Genomic DNA, 18,268 nt, shown 5'->3' with positions numbered 1-18,268 from the left:
TACTAAAAGAAGCCCGCGGCTTTTAGGACCCTGCGTCGCAGCAGCGAGTCGCCTGCAGTCACTGCGCCAGGAATCAAACCCTCCAAAATCCTCATCTATCGCTGCATATCCATTGAATGCAAGAGCAGCAGACAAACCTGCCGTCTAGTTTTCCTCGCAGTCACCCCTGCAGTTCTGCACAGTAACACAGTCTCGCGCTTCGTCTGGTCTTTTGTTAATTCCGATGATTAATTGTTGTTAGTGCGTCTCGTCAGTAGCGCACTTTGAGGTCAGTAAGTCACATGTGATGCACATAAGAACGAACTGAAACACTGACGCGTTAATTTCTCACTGCGATCGTTCAAAGATGTCAGTCGCGTCTTTCCAGTGCCTGATGTTTGGTGAGTTCAGTATTTTTTTGTGTTGCATGAACGATTGCTTTATTTAAATATTTAAACATATTTTTTTATAAAAATGCTAATACATTGTATTAGTCAGTATTGTACAAATGATATTTTACTAACTAAACTATATGGGGAATTATGTATTTAAAAATATTTCTAGCTCATAATGTTAATGTGTGATGAAAACCAACCTATTGATTATTTAATCACTGATAAATGTCACTAGTTTTGTAATGGAGTACACAAGGTTTGATTTACACTCTTCTGTATTGTGTCTGAGAGCAATATGCATCTCATTGTCACCATGAATGAGGAAAAAAAGGTATTGTTATTTTGTGAGATGATCATTAATGATTTGTTGATGTGTTTTACTTGTCATCATCCCCAGCATGAAGAGTCCAGTCATTGAAATCATTCAGATATTTGTGTTATTGATCTGTTAGTGCAGATTAGGGCACACGCCCCTTTTTCCTCCCCATCTAGAGACCGAGCTGATGTATTCAGGTCCAGGCAGGATTTTCAGCATGATTCATCATGTAACTGAGAAAAGAACATTTTGCAGCTGTTGTGGACGCTGATTGTGTTTGGCACACCATGTGTGTGATGGCCGGTCATGCCCATGAGGCCACGGCTGACAGATTGTGCTGGACCAGACACAACAATGACAGGTCAGGTTTGTTTAGTCTAATTAGCAGCACAGATTCAGGCTTAAGCCAAGTCCCTGTTCAACACCCCATTTCACTCTGAACTCAAATTTGATTATTTGCTCACCCTCTTTAAGTATTTTGTAACCTAGTATGATAAAAGCTTAGTATTTGGAGTGCTGTCTAAATATCATGGTATAAAAGACTTTACCGTGGTATTACTGTCTTGTTACGAACATATATTGTGATGTTCTTTCAGATATATTAGACTACCATATAAATACCATTGTACATGCATTGCTAAAAATGTGGTAGCATATCCAAAAATAACACCGTACTACATATATAATGCAGTGTCGTGGAGTAATTACCCTAATTAAATATCAGAAAATATGACGCTGTTTTTGTGGTATTGCTACGGTAATACAACGTTTTTTGAACTTATACTATGATATTCTTTGAAGTACACTGGATTACTGCATTATAAACAACTGATGTCATGGAGTATCTCAAAAATACTCTGTTAACATTTAGTTTTTACTTTATAATTACTGTCCCTTTACAAAAGTGAACCATGGTTTTATTACAAATAAAAACAAAAAACATGGTTAAACCATGGTAACCACAAATTAACCATGATTGTGCTACACTAACCATAGTTTAACCATCATATTTGCAAAACTGTGGTTATCCAAATGATAATCAATACACAAAAAATAAAAAAATAGTTACTACCCTTTTACTATAATAAAACTGTGGAAAAAATGGGTATCACGATACCATGATGTTTTTTGCAGTACCATCTAAATACCATGGTAATCACCCAATTTCATGATATACATATCAAAGTATGTCCCTATTTTTGTGGTATTACTTTGGTAATACAATGTTTTTGGAATCTATACCATGGTATATTTTGAAGTACCTTGCCGTCCCATATCATAAACATTTGATGTCATGGTCAAAGTGCTGTACTGCCATTTTAATTTAGGTTACTGTTTCAATATTATCATGTAGATACCATAGTATATCAAAATCACCCAATACTATAATATTTATGTATCAAAATATTACCATATTTTGTGGTATTACTATAGTAATAGAATGTTTTGGAACTTATATCATGGTATTTTCTGAAGTACCTTGGCGTACCATATCGTAAACATTTTGTCAAAGTACTGCACTATCATTTAATTTAGGTTATAATAACAATATTACCCTGTAGATACCATAGTGTTTTTTACATTTTCTTGGAGTACCATGTAAATACCATGGTATACACCAAAGTATTTCCTTGTTTTTGAGGTAGTAGTATAATAATACAATGTTTTTGAACTTATACCTTGGTATTCTTTGAAGTACCTTGGCGTACCATATTGTAAACCTTGCCAAAGTTCTGTGTTGTCATTTAATTTAGGTTATAGTTACAGTATTATGTTTATACCATGTTGATACCATCATTAATTGGATATGTCCCATTTGGAGAGCAATTTAAATGGTCGTCATTCAGTACTATGGTGCAACTCATGCCCTCTTTAGCAGTATCAGGCACTGCAGACCTGCAGCTGCCAGTCTGTAGACTATAAATCTGACTCCTAACTCTCGATGCCACCTACACCCACAGGCACTGCTGCATTGTAAGCTGGCATAGCCCAGAAACCCATTCAGGTCAGGTGACATCAGCATTTATCTCGCCGCTGAGCCCATCTTGACTTGAGCTGCTCGTTTGAGATGTGCCTTTATCTCCGAGAGGAAACGAAAAGAGATGGAGAGGATTTAAGACAGAGGAATTATTGGCAGCTGTATGTATTCACAAAATGTTGCTGAAGTCCAGGTGCCTCACACTTTAAATTGGGCCACGCTTGTGTGTGTTTGATGATTTATGAATCATTTTTATTCTGTGTTCAGGCACCTCGTCTCTTTCTGAGAGAGAATGATACTGGCGCTGGCTGAACTGCTCATATATTTAGTACAATAGCTGCTATGTGACGGATCTGTGTTTGGATCAGATGGCAAAGGATAGTGGCGTCTTGGTCTGAACGGATGAATGCGTACTATATTAAGACATCTGAAATCAGTCAGAAACAGGTGGGCGCTGGTCATGTTGTGACAGCTATGATATAAAAACCGCATTGTAAAAGATGTCAAGAACATGTCTGATTCATATTTCATTAACATTTAGATTTTTTTTACATTGTTACATTATTTTCATAACATTTTTTGCTTAATTTATGTATTTATTTGGAGTGACATGATGTAGACAGGTTATTGACCATTTTATTTATATATTTGACCTGTATACTCTACATCAAATCTTCCTGAAATAAGACCTTAAATGGCCAAATATCCCATATTTTCATCCTAAAGTTGGAAACATCTTTGGGGTATTATATTTGTCTCAGGAAACGCACTAAATATTAAATTATAAGCATAAATAAGTAGATTTTTATTAATTCAGAGAACGGAGTAAAGGGAGATTTTTATATATAAGCTTATGCGCAAATGTTTCATCTTTTCTTGAGTTTCATTTGGTTCATCCAACTCCCCAAGTACAAAGATCCCGGACAGGGTTTGTTGCTGCAGAGCCTCTGTAAACGAGATATTAGCTTTTATGATTAATGTACCATCTAACTGTGTGTCCAAACTTTGAGAGCATCTCTGGGGCAGAAGGCAAAGGAGCGTTCCTCAGAGATAGACGTGTTTGGGTTTAAGCATCAGCAAATTCTCTATTCGCTGTTCAAGCGAGGTCAGAAGTAGCCTTGCAGAAACTGGAGTCCACAGAGGCAAAATAAGATTGTGTCAAACATAATTAATGGGATCTTCTGAGGTGGGACGTTGACGCTTTCTGAGGACATACATCACAGATATAGAGGTGACACTGTGTTTGGTATTTCACTTTTGGGCTTTACTGGTTGGTAGATGTTTAGAAAGAATCTAAAAAATTTAAATGATGTAATAATTTTTTTTTTTTTATAATACACTAGTATGACCATTGTTGACCAGTGACCATATAGTGATCGTCAAGCTCCAAAAAGGTCAATAAAGGCACGATGAAAGTCCATATGGCTTGTGCATTGTATTCCAAGTCTTTTGAAGTTGTCAGATAGTTTTGCATTAAGATCAGACACAAAGTAATTATTCACTGATAATCTAGGCTCTATCTTATTTTGGACTATCTATTTGGTTCCAAGAACCAAAGGCGTTCAGCATCGACATCAAGCCTGTACAACAAGTTTTCCCATCATATCTGGAACGTTTCCAGAAGGCGAAGTTGATCGATTCATAAATTGGAACAGGAAGTGCCCGGTTTTTCCACCCTGTTAATTACCACACAATCACACACTTGCTAAATATAATACCAGAGTCACCGAGACGTAAGCCTGCTGGTCTCCTTAATTAAACCGAGCCTCGCCAGAGAATATATTTCATTAAACAGATCCATGAATAAAAACTAAAGCCGTGTCAGAATTAGAGAACTGTGTAATTGGCTTTTAAACACCAACTTGGCTCCAACAGAAGAGTAGTTGCAGATTTCAGCCCAGTTTTCGCCTTTTTCGGCTGTCCAGTGATTAAACCAACCCTAATCCTGTGGTGACCTGGTGGGGCGAGGAAAGATAAGACCGGGTGGTTTGAGAGACAACGCTAAGCCGCCATGATACAGAGCCAGCTGTGGTTGAAGTCCATAAGGGCCGGGACTCAAGATGTCTCCAGTCAGTGTTTGATGGATGCATGCATCCTTGAAACCATCTGTCACTGTTGAAGCTATTAAGAAAGATTAATTTGCGGTGAATGAGTTTGTTTGGTTCTTTGTTGCTGACTTTGATTTGTGTATTCAATGAGCCCAAGTTCAAAAAGCAAGCTTACTGTATTATATCTCTTTTTCTTTCATTTAGGGTCAGTTCTCCTGGTTCTGGTGTGTGCTGAGGTTCTGAGTGCTGGTCCAGCGCTCCTACCTAACCCTCTCCGCTCCCACGGGCCAGTTTTGGATGTTCCCTTAGGCCTTGAGGAACATGATGAGGTCTCGAGGGAACGCAGGCCTGGCTTCATGGAGAGTTCACAGGAGAGCTCCGGGTTCTTTAGCGAAGACAGCGAGGATGGCAAGAACACTCATATTGAGACCAAAGACACCAGTGTTGACCTAAGTGCTATGAATGGTGAGTAGAAGCAGAAATTCGAAACATGATTCACGCAGTTTGTCTATGCAAGCTACGTATAAGGCATAAAGAAAATGACTTTCCTTTTGATGTCATGAATCTCATTTGTCAATCAAGGGTGGAAATATTCGCTCTGACATTGGTATGATTTAATTCAATTACGGAAACATTTTTGTTTGCATATTTACATAAAAAAATTGGGTCAAGTGCTTGTCGTTTGTCAGCTGGCGGTGTTAATATATTCACTCTGACAACAGCTTGACTTGATTCAATTATGAATTAAATTTGGTTGCATCAAGCGCTTGTCATTTGTCAACCAGAAATGTAAATGTATTCGCTCTGACAACGTTTTGACTTGATTCAATTACAAACTAAATTTGGTTGCAATATTATATTTGAAAATTATATATAATTTCACAACCATATTTCGTTTGTCGCAACCAAAATTGTGTGCCAAATGTAAATATAGTTGCTCTGACATTGATCTGACTTGATTCAATTGTGAACGAAATTGGGTTGCATATTTACAAGCAAAAATGGGTTAAGTACTTGTCTTTTTTGTCAACTAGGGGTGTTAATATATTTGCTCTGACAAACTTAAATTATGAATGAAATTTGGTTGCATATTCGCGACTGGAAAAATGTCAAGTACTTGTCATTTGTAAGTTAGCGGTGTTCATTTACAGTATTCGACCTGACAACGATTTGACTTAATTACGGTAAAGTTATTAATTACTAAATTATTTGGTTGCAATAGTATGTTCAAAAGTCAGTCAAATGTTTGACATTTATTAAAGAGATGTGTGAATATATTTGCTCTGACAATTGACTCGATTCATTTCCTATTGAAATTTGGTTGTGTATTGTTGTTCAAAAATGACTGCAAAAGTATACGCTGCACCTGTAATTTGTGCAACAAAGACAGATTCATATTAGGTCAGTACCTCAGTATGACTCAGCCTCTAGACAGTTGCAAAAATGACTTGATTGCCAAAGAGGGCGTTAGAGATGTAAAGTGGTGTGAGCAACAGCTTTTAGGACTCATTATCGTGTGTCATTTCCTCGACACCTGTAGTCCCCTCCTGATGTTTACCCTTTTTTTTGTTGATTAGAGTTTTGTCGGCTTTAACAATTCCATTGATGTTTCTTCAGTCCACCATGCGGTCTTGGACATGTTTCACAGCAGTGAGTAGAGAAAATATACCCACTTTCTACACAACGCCTGGGAATTAATGTGCCCAAAAACAGAATTATTTTTAGTTCACCTGCTAACTGCAGTGGCCTGTTTCCGGTGTGTGCGAATGAGACAGAGAGAAGGACGGAGCTGTCCAATGATTTTCTGCCGTGAGGAGTGTGAATTTTTTTATTTTCTCTGGTGGACATCAGCTTGATTCAGCTGGCACACTCACACTGCACACTAAGTGAGACATCAATGTTATAATTTCTCATATTAGTGATTTGAACAAACCCATAATCCTAAGTATCAAACCTAGGCACGTAACTCACTCGCGTTTACCTTTGAAACATTTTAATAGTTAGACTCTATGTGTGCACTGCATGGACCTGAAGACAACAACACAACTATCTGCTTTAGAACTTGAGACAAACTTGAAAATGTTGGGTTAATTGCTTTACACAAGCGCACATATGGAAGATGAGTGCATTTGCGGCCACAGCAGTAAATCTGAGCGTGAACACGAGAGCCTGTCACACTCAACCACTGCTGAATGAGTAACGCACACGTCGTGTCACACCACAGACAGGCTTGACTGATCAGCCATATGGAGAGACAGGTGGACACAACTATGACTGAGAGCGTGTGTGTGTGTGTGTGTGTGAAGACACTTCCAGGTGTCTCACCTGGCTCTGTGCCTGCACCTCCTTACCAGGAAAATGAGCATTTATCTGTTTAGGAAATAAACAGACATCTATCTATATGGATCAGTCTATCTGTCTGTCTTTCTATTTATAATTCTGTCTACAGTTCTGTCAATCTATATGTTTGTTTGGACTATCTATCTTTCTGTCTGTCTGTTTGCCTATCTATCTATCTATCTATCTATCCATCCATCCATCCATCCATCCATCCATCCATCCATCCATCCATCCATCCATCCATCCATCCATCCATCCATCCATCCATCCATCCATCCATCCATCCATCCATCCATCCATCCATCCATCCATCCATCCATCCATCCATCCATCCATCCATCCATCCATCCATCCATCCATCCATCCATCCATGAGGTTTGGTGCTCTTCTGTCTACTCTCACAGAGGGAGGAATGATTCCACTGGATCTTAGGCGATGTTGAGAAACACTGGTTGTCAAATTTGCAGTTGTGTTATTATTCTCTAATAGATGCTTTCAGAAGTTTTCAGTACATGTATCTGTTTGTTTTTGTGCTCCCAGAGCGCTGTCTGATGCCCAAGAATGTGGGACCTTGTCGTGGGGCGTTCCCTCGCTGGCACTTTAACCCCATCACTAAGAAGTGCGAAAACTTTATATTTGGGGGCTGCAGAGAAAATCGCAATAACTTCCTGTCACTGGAGGAGTGTGCCAAAGCTTGCCACACAGTCCCTGGTATGCTGTTTTTTTATTACATCCAGTTATGATAATTTTCTTGATAAAGTATAGAGATATCGGCTCTCTCCTGCTGACACTAGACAATAGCTCTCCTCATTACAGCACGTCTCAGTGTGGCAGTGTGTGCGTCTCATGAATAATCAGGCTGCGATCGAGAGCTCTCGGGTCCCTGATGTGTGTGTTGTGCCAGACGCAGGTGCAGTGCTGCAGTGCAGCTGCTCGAATCTGCTGTACTCAAGAAACGAAAGATGAATAAGACAGTGTGCTCCCATCAGATCTTACTACACTATATCCTACTATACTATACTGTGAAAACAACATTTTCTTAATAAGTGTTTGCTCTATACCACAAAGCAAGGCAAGTTTATGTATATAGCACATTTCATTCACAATGGTAATTCAAAGTGCTTTACATAAAAGGAAGTAAAATAATAAACTATCCTGTTTATTATACACTCAATAATAATTAACACTCAACAAACTAAATGCTATGCAAACACTAGTACATGCTTTAACAAGACTACATTATACAAGACTTTGGCATCTTTGACTTTACTGTATCCCACTTGAGATGGACTGCTGATATTCATTCTTTTAAACTTTGGTTATCAGTTGTATAATATCTATCTACAATAGATAAATAGTGTTTCTCTAAAGAAAATGTTCATGTATGTTTAGATGTAGCCCAAAAGAAATCAGAAAATACGTTTCCGACCATTTATATATCACAAATTAGCATCAATATAATGCATAAAAGCAATAAAAATAAATATTGTAATATATAATGTCATTAAATATTAGGTAAGCATGTTTTTAGTAGTACAGTGTAATTTTAGTATCATTAATGCACTATTCTAGTTTTTATTAATATTTTGAAATCGTTTTATTTTTCTATTTTAATTTTAATTTCAGCAAACGTTATAGTAATTTCATGTTTTTTTTTAGAATTTGTATAATTAGTACTTAAATCTCTAGATTTTCATTAATTTTATTTTAGTTTTAGATCGATTGAATTTAGATGTTGTGTTTAGTTCAATCAGAAACTTTACTAACTGTAAAACTTGAATTAGCAAAACAATTTTTATGGTTTTAGTTTTAGTTAATGATAATAACCCTGATATAGTCTAACAGCACAAGTAAAGAAATAATTATTGGTTCTCCCACACTTAAACTTTAAAATAATCGGTATTGAGTCATATGAAGGCAATATCGGTTGGTCTCTAAAGCTCAATACTAACAAACTTAAAAAACCAACTACAAATACAAACTATAGCATTATAGCTTAGCATAAGCATGATGTAGAATAGGTTAGGACAGTTTAGCACAGTATAGTTTAGAATAGTAGCGTATGTGTACTTTGACTTATGTCTTCGAAATGTTTTTATTTCCTCATAGATCACAGCCCTTCATCCCCAGAACCAACATCTTTGCCACTTTCTCTGAGCCAAAAGCCCACTGAGATGAATTTTTCTTCCCCATTGTTCATCCCTACGACTGAGTCCATCGACCCGGAGCAGTGGGAGAGTGATTCAGAATCGAGTGGCTTCCCTCTCCACCCCTCCTCCGGGCCGTCAATCGCAGGTGCCGAAGACCACACCCACTCCACAGCCACGCCCCCCATCCTCGGACTCGCCCGTCAGAGCCAGCCAGAGGCCACAGCTGGGCCTGACAGGCGCCTGACGTCCAACGACCCGTTTGATGACGAGAGGGGCCATGTGGTAACACAAGCGCCCACGGCTCCTGAAATCGGGCCCCTGCCCAGCCGGGAGCCACTGCAGCCCGACGAACCACACCAGGATGATTCTGAGGAAGATGAGGACGAGGAAGAGGTAGTGGTTTTTCCCACTGAACCGGATGAGGAGGAAGAGGACGAATGGCGGTACCTCACGCCGCTCACAACCGGACCCTCGTCCTCCCCCGCTTCAGAGCTGCCGCCCGTGGTGTTTACCGAAACCGCCTGGCAGGGGGCGCCACTCACCACAACTGAGGATGAGGACGGAGCGGAGCTTCGTCACGGCGGCACCGAATATCTCGCTGAAACGGAGCTGCACGACTCAGAGCTGTCCCAGGAGGCCGAGCAGGTACTCAGTGGCAGAAAATAACAATATAATAATACATTTATTCTATGTTCAAACACAGTGAAGTAGAAAAAAAGTTTTAAGACCTTCAGAATTCAGCAGTAGATTCTCTCTGCTATGTACCACTGAATAATATAGAATTATTATTTGTTTTAATATATTTATATGTGAATATATAAAATTATCTTTAAAGATAATTATCTAAATTATCTTATCTAAATAATGAAAAATTAAGAAATTATATATATATATATAAATGTATTATCATTATTATTATATTATTATTAGATAGCAAAGTATATCATGATATGATACTAGCTTTTATCTTCATATTTTCAGTTTTTATTTTAGCTCAAGTTTTAGTAATTGTTTTTAATTTGATAATTTTTTATATTTCTATTAAGCTTTAATTTATTCTTATTTCAGTTTCACTTGTAGTAATATTTGGTAGTTCATCTTAAACATATTTATTTCAGTACGTGCCAAGACAACATTTCTAATTTTCATTTTCTTAAGTTTTTAATTTTCAGTTTTTCATCTAATTTCTATATATTATGTCAGCTTTCGAATTGCAGTTACCAAAAATAACCGTTAATAGTTTTAATGTTAGCTAACAACAATAAAAGCACTGGTAAGAAGTAATATGTGCTTTTTATCATTTCAACTTTCAAAAATAACGACAAAAAGTTTGAATCCTACAAGTGGTTCTTGTAATAAAATTCTCAATTGTTTGTTTGGATGAAATATGTCGTGTCTTCGTGAAAATGATTTCACGATTGATTTATCTGACTGTGTTGGAAGAGTAATGTGTTTATAGATTTGTTCTCCAGGCAGCATGGCAGGTTGTCAGCGAGCGTTTCGCTTAAACCGCAACAATTCACTGCAATCCAGTGGCTTTTAAAACCCTCTCTTTGTTTCTCATCCTGTGCAGGTGATTTGTGTCGACTGGAGCAACCTTGCCGGAAAGGGCTACGTTATACTCAACATGACGGACAACGTCGACTGCGTAAGTGCAGCTTTTTCACAAAACCCAACCCAGAACTCTCTATTTAACCTTAACCCAACCACATATTGTTCTTGCATGAGCAAACCACTTGCATTTTCTTCATAAAAAACAGTTTTACTCTTAATTAAGGTGTATGTGCTGCTCTATTTCACGTACTGCTGCAGAAATGCTGAACGTTGCAGGAAGATCTCTGTCTCTGAAACATGCTGACTGCACAACTAACGATGCTCAGCACAAACAATGACACACACTGTGAGCTCTGAGCACATTTGTTTTATTAGCAGCCTGAACAATCCTCTGGCCTTTATGGAGAAGAAAAAAGAAAATGTGATTCCTAATCTTATGAACTTGTTACCGCGAAATGCAGAAGCAAATGTTGTGTTTCAAAGGTTACTCTTGTCCTATTAGACCAAAAATTTGACTTTGCCTGCGCAACTATTTCTGTATTTAAAAATACATTTGTGGCAATGAATTAACTATTTGTTCCCATGATTTATTAATTCCTGGCCACGCTTGATCTATTTGTTCTCTCGTTTCAGTAAATCTTGGCCACGTTGTACTTATTCGTTCCCTTATATTAATTAAGTTAGTTCAAATGAGAGAATGGCCACAACACACCAAAATTAGGAATCTAATAAATGAATCAGTAGTGGGAATGAATTCAGACGTAATTAATGGAATCAGTCATAAGGACGTAATCCTTAATTCGTGGCCATTACATCTTATGTTTTTTTATTTACAATAACAGCACTGTCTTTGACTCAAGTCACTGTACAGTTTGAGACATTCTTAAGATCTCTTCTGGAGGTCTAGAGGAGAGACTTAGGAGAAACATCTGAGCCTTCAGCTTCAGTTCCCCGTTGAATCCCACTGCTGTGTAAAGCTACTCAGTGATGTTTCATTGGCACATACACGTTCTCGTCGGGATAAAAGAAGCCGGTTGTCTGTTGCCACGGTAACTCTCCAGTGCCAGGTAATTGCAGCATGATCGTGGAGAACTTTCCCCCTGCCGGCACTCTGACGGCTGTGAGCTAAACTGCTGAATCTCCAGCGATGGGGCCCTGCTTTGAGCCCATGCAGCAGCACTGCAGAGCCATTGATCAGAAACCAATCCAGCCCACTGCACGAGAGCTCGGAGTCTCCGTCTGAATGACTCAGCACTCGCCGTGAATGACCTGGAAAACTGATTTCTGTAGCCTGTCTGTTTCTGGTCAGAGCGTGTCTGTTACTGAGGTGGAGAAACATCTTAGACATGAAGTCTCCGTAACAGACAACGCACTGTTGGTTCACTGGTTCTCTGTCTCTGGAGAGCGTTGATTTGGCCCCATATTTCATTTCAAATAATATTTTCCTTTTCCTTTCAATCATCAATAGGTGTTTTATTATATCATCATTATGTATTTACTTGATTTTGTTTGCTGTATTACAGTAAGGTGTATTTTCTTACAAATTCCATGTTAATTCTATTTTATATAAATACAATTTACATCTCATAATGCTCATATTTTAGTCTATTTTTATTTGAATTACATTATTTTATGATGCATTTATCTTTTTTATACTGCCCACTATGTATTGAATTTTTACATAAATTTACTTCATTTTTACTCCCATTTTATTATTCATGACGCTTAAACATATATAATTATATAATCATATATTTATTTGATTTTGTTTTGCAATATATTACATTACAAGGTGTGTTTTTCGACACATTTCATTTGTTTTTTAGCATAAATGCAACTTTATGCTCACATTTTACTGTATTTTGTACTGTATTGATTACACCATTTTATGATGTTTTTAATACTTTGTCCACTATATTGTCCACTATATACATTTTGTGAACATTTTATTGTATTTATTTATTGTTTTCATTCATACATTCATATTACATGATCATATATTCATTTTTTAATTTTGTTTGCTATATTAATTTCTGGGTGGATTTTTCTGACAAATCGTTTATAGCTTATTCATGTTCATATTTTACATTCACTTTATTTATAGATTACACCGTTTTTTTTCACACTGTATTACATTGAAATATATTTCATTTTTACATAAATGCATTTTGTGCACATTTATACTCCCATTTTATTGTATTTATTTATTGTTAGCAACATTAGATGTTTTTCACAGTATTTCATATATTTCAATTTGTCCTCTGTATTACATTTCAATGTGTATTTTCTGACAAATTCCACATAATTTATTGTATTTATTTATTGACTGCAGAGTTTCGTGTTTTTTCATGATATCTTTCATTTTGAATTTTATATCCCTGCATACACAGTTTTTGGTGACAATGAAAAAAAACAAAACAATTAATACACACATTTTAGTGATGGTTTCTGTCTTGTGTGTGTCTCACAGGATGAGTTTCGCATGGAGAGCGGCGACAGACTCCTGGAGATGCTGGAAAACACTTTCTCCAGAAAGATGAACATCCCACAAGGCTCCTGGCTTATTTTCCTCAGCAAACCCACACAGCAGGACCACCAACTCCTGATGGCTTTAGCTAGCAAGCAGGGTAACACACACACACACACACACACACTCAGGGCCTCTGTGGTCACATGTAATGTGAGGCTCATTGTTTAAATGAAAGGTGTTAGTAATTTGGCTTTTCATTTCATGCTCTGTATAAAAGGATAAAAATAGCACGTATTATCTCTCGCATCTCTGTGCGGTGCATTAGTGAGATGTTGTATCTACTCAGGCGAATCTTGCACAGCCTGACAAAGACTTGTTTGAGGTCGTGTTCGCAAAATCAAAAGAGTAAAATGAGTAATTATATTTTGCATTAAGAAAATGAGGACTGTTTTGGTACCTGTTTAAGATGCTTTGCATTCTAACATATTTATCATGACAGTGAAGCCCATTGTGTCCCTAATTCTTATTACCGAAAAAAAAAAAAATAGGTTACACTTATTTTACTGTGTCCTTGTTACAGTGCAATTTAAGTACTCCGTAATGTTAATTAATAACATGTACTTATATGGTTAGGATTAGGGAGTTACACTTTATTTTATGGTGTCCTTGTTACAGTGCAATTTAAGTACTGAGTAATTTTAATTAACTACATGTACTTACTGCATGGGTAGGATTAGGGTTACTTGCATGTAATTATGTATAGTTTATTGTTATTATAATAGCGTAACGCATAAAATAAAGTGTTCAATTATCAGTTATTGCATGTATGTATGTATAATTTATTTTTAATACTATAGTAAGTTCATGTAACGTGTAACAAGGACACTGTAAAATAAAGTGTTATACTTGTACTGAATATGATTTATGCTAATTTACTTTTAAAAAGTGTGTTCAGATAGAATCATTTTGTGGATCGCATTACTGAAAATTTAGGGGTAAATGTGCTTATTTGTCTTTTTTTTTTAAATGTCACAATGCAAAAAAAAATCTTAATGGTCCTAAAATAGGCTACAAAAAAATGTTTTTTACTAACGTGAAAAATGTAACGTAATTCTTTATTAAATTAACTCTGAAAAAAAACTTTCTATAATATTTTAGTCTAATTTTCTTTTAATATTGTCTTTTGTTTGAAGAAATTATCCCTCCAAAAGACGTCCTGCCAATCTTAGGGGAAATCAGAAGAGGTCTATATGAGGTGAGACTGTAATGCAACAAATAATAATAAATCAATTAATTTATGTAACATGGATAATTTATAATTAGCATTTATTGAAATTGTATTATTATTATTTATTTTCAGATTGGAATTCAGAATTATTCGACCGTGAGCACGTGCCACTCGAGGCCCAGTCAGACGCGTAGCGACTACGGGAAGCTGTTTGTGGTTCTAGTGATCATCGGATCGGTTTGTGTGCTCATTATTGCGTCTGGAATCATCTATATCTGCTGGCAGCGTCGTTTACCCAAACTCAAAAACATGGTAGGTCTTTGATATGGTGTTTGCTTAACAAAAAACCCAAATGTTCTGTGGTATTGCTGTCAACAGAACTCGTGCGCATCTCGAATTCTAATTACTAACCTCAACGTTCTCTTAATGACGTGTCGAGTTCGAATCGATTTACTGTTTGTCTTTGGTTTTGTCTCTTCTGCTTTTCGTCCGAAGTCGAGAGGTGAGGAACTGAACTTTGTGGAGAACGGTTGCCATGACAACCCCACACTGGACGTAGCAAACGACAGCCAATCAGAAATGCAGGAGAAGAAACACAGCGCCAATGGGGTGACGGTGGGCGGGGGTGGGGACGGGGGAAGCGGTTGGCACGTGCTCGTCAATAAGCCCGGGAAAGACGAGGAAGACAACCAAGAGGAAGACACGCACCTTTAATCCCGGGAAAACAATCAGGCATGGCATTACAGACTATGAAGACACAAAACATGTTCAAGCTTTTTCGAAACATCTGCTGTATAAAATGTGATGTATTTTGGCGCCTATAACGTTTTTCTTTATCTGCGTTACTAAATTCACTAAAAAGTGCTTTAAAATGCGACTTGTATGATATGGGACAATTTTCAGTGCAGAACTGATTTAAATCAAATGTGTCAAACAATCATCATTTAAAATGTGTTGGAACGTGGTTTCTTGCAAAAATGTGAAATATGTCATTTATGTATTTTTCACGTCGTTCCAAATTTTCTGCTATTTTTCTGTGGAACCAAAAAAAAAAAAAAAAGAAGAGAATTTTGTAAACAAAACGGTTCATAGTGACCACAACCAAGAGGAAAAAAGCGTGTGATAAATTCCAGTAGTTTGTTTTTGTAAGATACCGATGACCAATGGTGGAACATTTTTGTACGGAACTAAAGATTCTTAAAATCTCGTTTCATGGAAAAATGGCATACAGGTTTGAAACGGCTTTAAGGTAGTTAAATGACTAAATTAAATTCATTTTTGGGTGAATTACAGGAAGAAGAAAAAAAAAACAGTAGTAGTGTACTTGACAGATAACGAGATTGTACCAATGTTTTTTCTCGAGGATGTAGACACAATACACTATAATCAGTCATTCTCGGTTTTACTTATTTCAATGAAAGTATTTAAGCAGGCTGCATATTGTGTTTTTACATGCTGAATGCTGGATGCTCCTTTATTGTGCATCGGAATGGCTGCGCTGTACTGGCTTTTGTTAAGGTTTTTTATGGCACCTTTAACGTTGCTCAGCACCAATGGCCTCCAAAGCATAACAAGATTCTCCTTACAAAAGAATCTTTTAATATAGCTAGGTAAGGATTTCTTTAATGTTTCCAGTGCGCATTGAAGTTGTTCAATCTTTTAATCGCAAAGTTAAAAAAAGTGTCAAATTAGCTATCACAGTGATTATCTTGTTTATGGTTCAGTCTATGTGTCAAAGAACAATCTTAATTGTCGCCATAGAAAGGCTTTTCTTTATTCATTTCAAGTGCATGAAACAGTGTAGTATAAGTCTATGCACAAGTCAGGGGTCAACTGATTGTACACAATTTAGCTAAAGTCAACAGTTAATGTTTAACAGATTTAAATGGTTAGTAGCCTACATGCATTTTTGTTGGTTTATAAAGCCTTGACTTAGGAGAGTTTGACTCCAGTGTTGAACGCTTCTGTTTTGTACCTTTGTGTCCTGGTACGAGAGCTATTAGCAAATTTGCACTTTTTCCATTTTGATTTTGTACCTCAAACCGCTTTATGTATCTGATTGTAAAGAGATTTAGGTCTTGTTGTTTTTCTGGTAATTTTATGTTATCCCACCTCTTAAAAAAGCAAAATAAATGTTTTGAAAAGTCTTGTCCGACCCTTCTTAAACGCACCATTAAGTTTGGACTGCCCCTACTGGGTAGTGAATGAATTAGGCTACCATCTGCCACAATGAATAGTGTGAACACTCAATCGAAGTAGTAATTTTGAAGAAAGATGCTGTTCAGGCCTTTGAAGACTGGCTGGTAGTTGTAAATGAGAGCTTTTTCTTCTTCAGTTTGAGAAGAAAACCGATGATGGTTTTTCATTGCTGAAAAAGAAAATTAGCAATTAAACGCATAAATTAAGTGGTCAAAAAGACTATAATGTTGACATTTTTCGAGGGTTTTAACGAAAGCCAAGACGAGAGTTTCTCAACTTCATATTGCAGTTGACCAACCTTCAGAAACAAAGAAGTGGGCAGTGTAGAAAGTGGCTTTGATGGCTGAGAGCGTGTGCACCATACCGGCTTTCTCAATCCACTCAAATGGACTTTTCTCTGGGTGCCATTGAACAGCATAGAAGGGATATCGATATGCTGCAGGATAAACGACAGAGGTTGATGAAACATGCAAGTATATAAACGTAATTATTTACATAGATCACTTACTGAAAATTTGAACAAATCAACATCTACATGTAAAACCGACCAGTTAGCTTACTACAGCACGGTATTATGGGTGAATTCAATTTAATGAAAAACAGCTGACGGTGGGACGGCCTGAATGATGGATTACATCACACACACATAAAGATGTTCTGTAGCATTCATACCCTCTATGGTGGAAATGAACTCCTCCTTGCCATCTGTGTTTGTTGTCAGGACTCGATAAAAACGCTTAAGCTTGGCATTGCTACTGTAATTCTGTAAGAACAAATCATGTTTAGACAACTCAGAAAAGAACGAAAAAAATACTGAATGATCTGCAGTGTTGGGGATAAGGGATTACAAGTACCTTGAGTTGCTTAATCAGCTAACTTTTTTCAAGTAACTAGGAAATCAATGCATTACTTTTAAATTTACAATAAAATATCTGAATAATTTTTTCACATAAGACAGTTATTTAGTTTTCCCATTTATTGATTGACATCTCTCATGTCCCCATGTTGAGAGAAATAGGGAGTAAGTGCAGAGGTATTGTGTGCGGTGTATAATGATGTTTACTTTAGTTCTAGACTAAATGTGCACATGCATTTACTCATCTTACTTGGGCAAAAACCGATTCAGTATTCCTCAAAATGAATTAAGAAAGTGAAATGTAAACATGCATTTACTCATCTTACTTGGGCAAAAACAGATTTAGTATTCATAATTGTTAATTCATAAAATTCATCATATTTTTCTACCTCATATTGCTGCTATTTAAATACCCTGTACAACGTTTTGCACATTCATATATATATTTATATTTTTTTATCTTTTATTTTATTCTCTTATTTTTTCTACTTTTCTTTTCTTTAATATCTGTATACTTTATAATTGCACTGTCCTTGGAGCGGACCTGATCTACATTTCACTGCTGGTTATATCCTGTATAATTGTGTATGTGACAAATAAAAATCTTGAATCTTGAAGTATTCCTCAAAATGAATTAAAAAAGTGAAATGTGAACATGCATTTACTCATCTTACTTGGGCAAAAACAGATTCCGTATTCCTCAAAATGAATTAAAAAAGTGAAAATGTAAACATGCATTTACTCATCTTACTTGG

At 36.7% G+C, this 18,268-nt stretch overlaps 2 protein-coding genes across 3 annotated transcripts in view; one reads left to right on the top strand and one right to left on the bottom strand.

Moving 5' to 3' along the window:
* The first annotated feature begins 32 nt into the window (after window positions 1-32).
* Window positions 33-16,605, top strand: podxl2 (podocalyxin-like 2). 2 transcript variants are annotated; one of them, XM_079425207.1, is made up of 9 exons: window positions 61-380; window positions 4,921-5,181; window positions 7,597-7,767; window positions 9,166-9,851; window positions 10,780-10,854; window positions 13,231-13,387; window positions 14,424-14,485; window positions 14,591-14,770; window positions 14,954-16,605. In XM_079425207.1, exons 1-9 carry the CDS (start codon window positions 347-349, stop codon window positions 15,170-15,172), a joined length of 1,845 nt encoding a protein of 614 aa, XP_079281333.1. In that variant the 5' UTR covers window positions 61-346; the 3' UTR covers window positions 15,173-16,605. The 2 variants fall into 2 exon arrangements, with proteins under 2 accessions (XP_079281334.1, XP_079281333.1); XM_079425208.1 differs by lacking the exon at window positions 7,597-7,767 and having other exon boundaries at window positions 33-380.
* LOC306874923 (gamma-glutamyl hydrolase-like) overlaps window positions 15,152-18,268 on the bottom strand; it is a 50,217-nt gene continuing 47,100 nt past the window's right edge. The window contains exons 7-9 of the mRNA XM_079425255.1: window positions 17,330-17,420; window positions 16,956-17,093; window positions 15,152-16,826 (exon numbers count right to left, since the gene is read on the bottom strand). Coding sequence (XP_079281381.1) covers window positions 16,705-16,826; window positions 16,956-17,093; window positions 17,330-17,420 — 351 coding nt within the window. The 3' untranslated portion in view covers window positions 15,152-16,704. The remainder of the gene's footprint in view (window positions 16,827-16,955; window positions 17,094-17,329; window positions 17,421-18,268) is intronic.

Source organism: Barbus barbus (genome assembly GCF_936440315.1).
Source record: "Barbus barbus genome assembly, chromosome: 9".
NCBI lineage: Eukaryota > Metazoa > Chordata > Actinopteri > Cypriniformes > Cyprinidae > Barbus > Barbus barbus.
Note: the sequence above shows the minus strand (reverse complement) of the source record. Positions and strands in the feature narration are given on the sequence as shown.

What these genes read in the sequence shown, in the direction of transcription:
- podxl2 (XM_079425207.1), top strand. Translation starts at nt 347, where the DNA reads ATGTCAGTCGCGTCTTTCCAGTGCCTGATGTTTG. An exon ending in GGCTTTAGCTAGCAAGCAGG is followed by an intron (nt 13,388 to 14,423) that starts GTAACACACACA and finishes TTTTGTTTGAAG; the next exon opens with AAATTATCCCTCCAAAAGAC. An exon ending in TCAGAAGAGGTCTATATGAG is followed by an intron (nt 14,486 to 14,590) that starts GTGAGACTGTAA and finishes ATTTATTTTCAG; the next exon opens with ATTGGAATTCAGAATTATTC.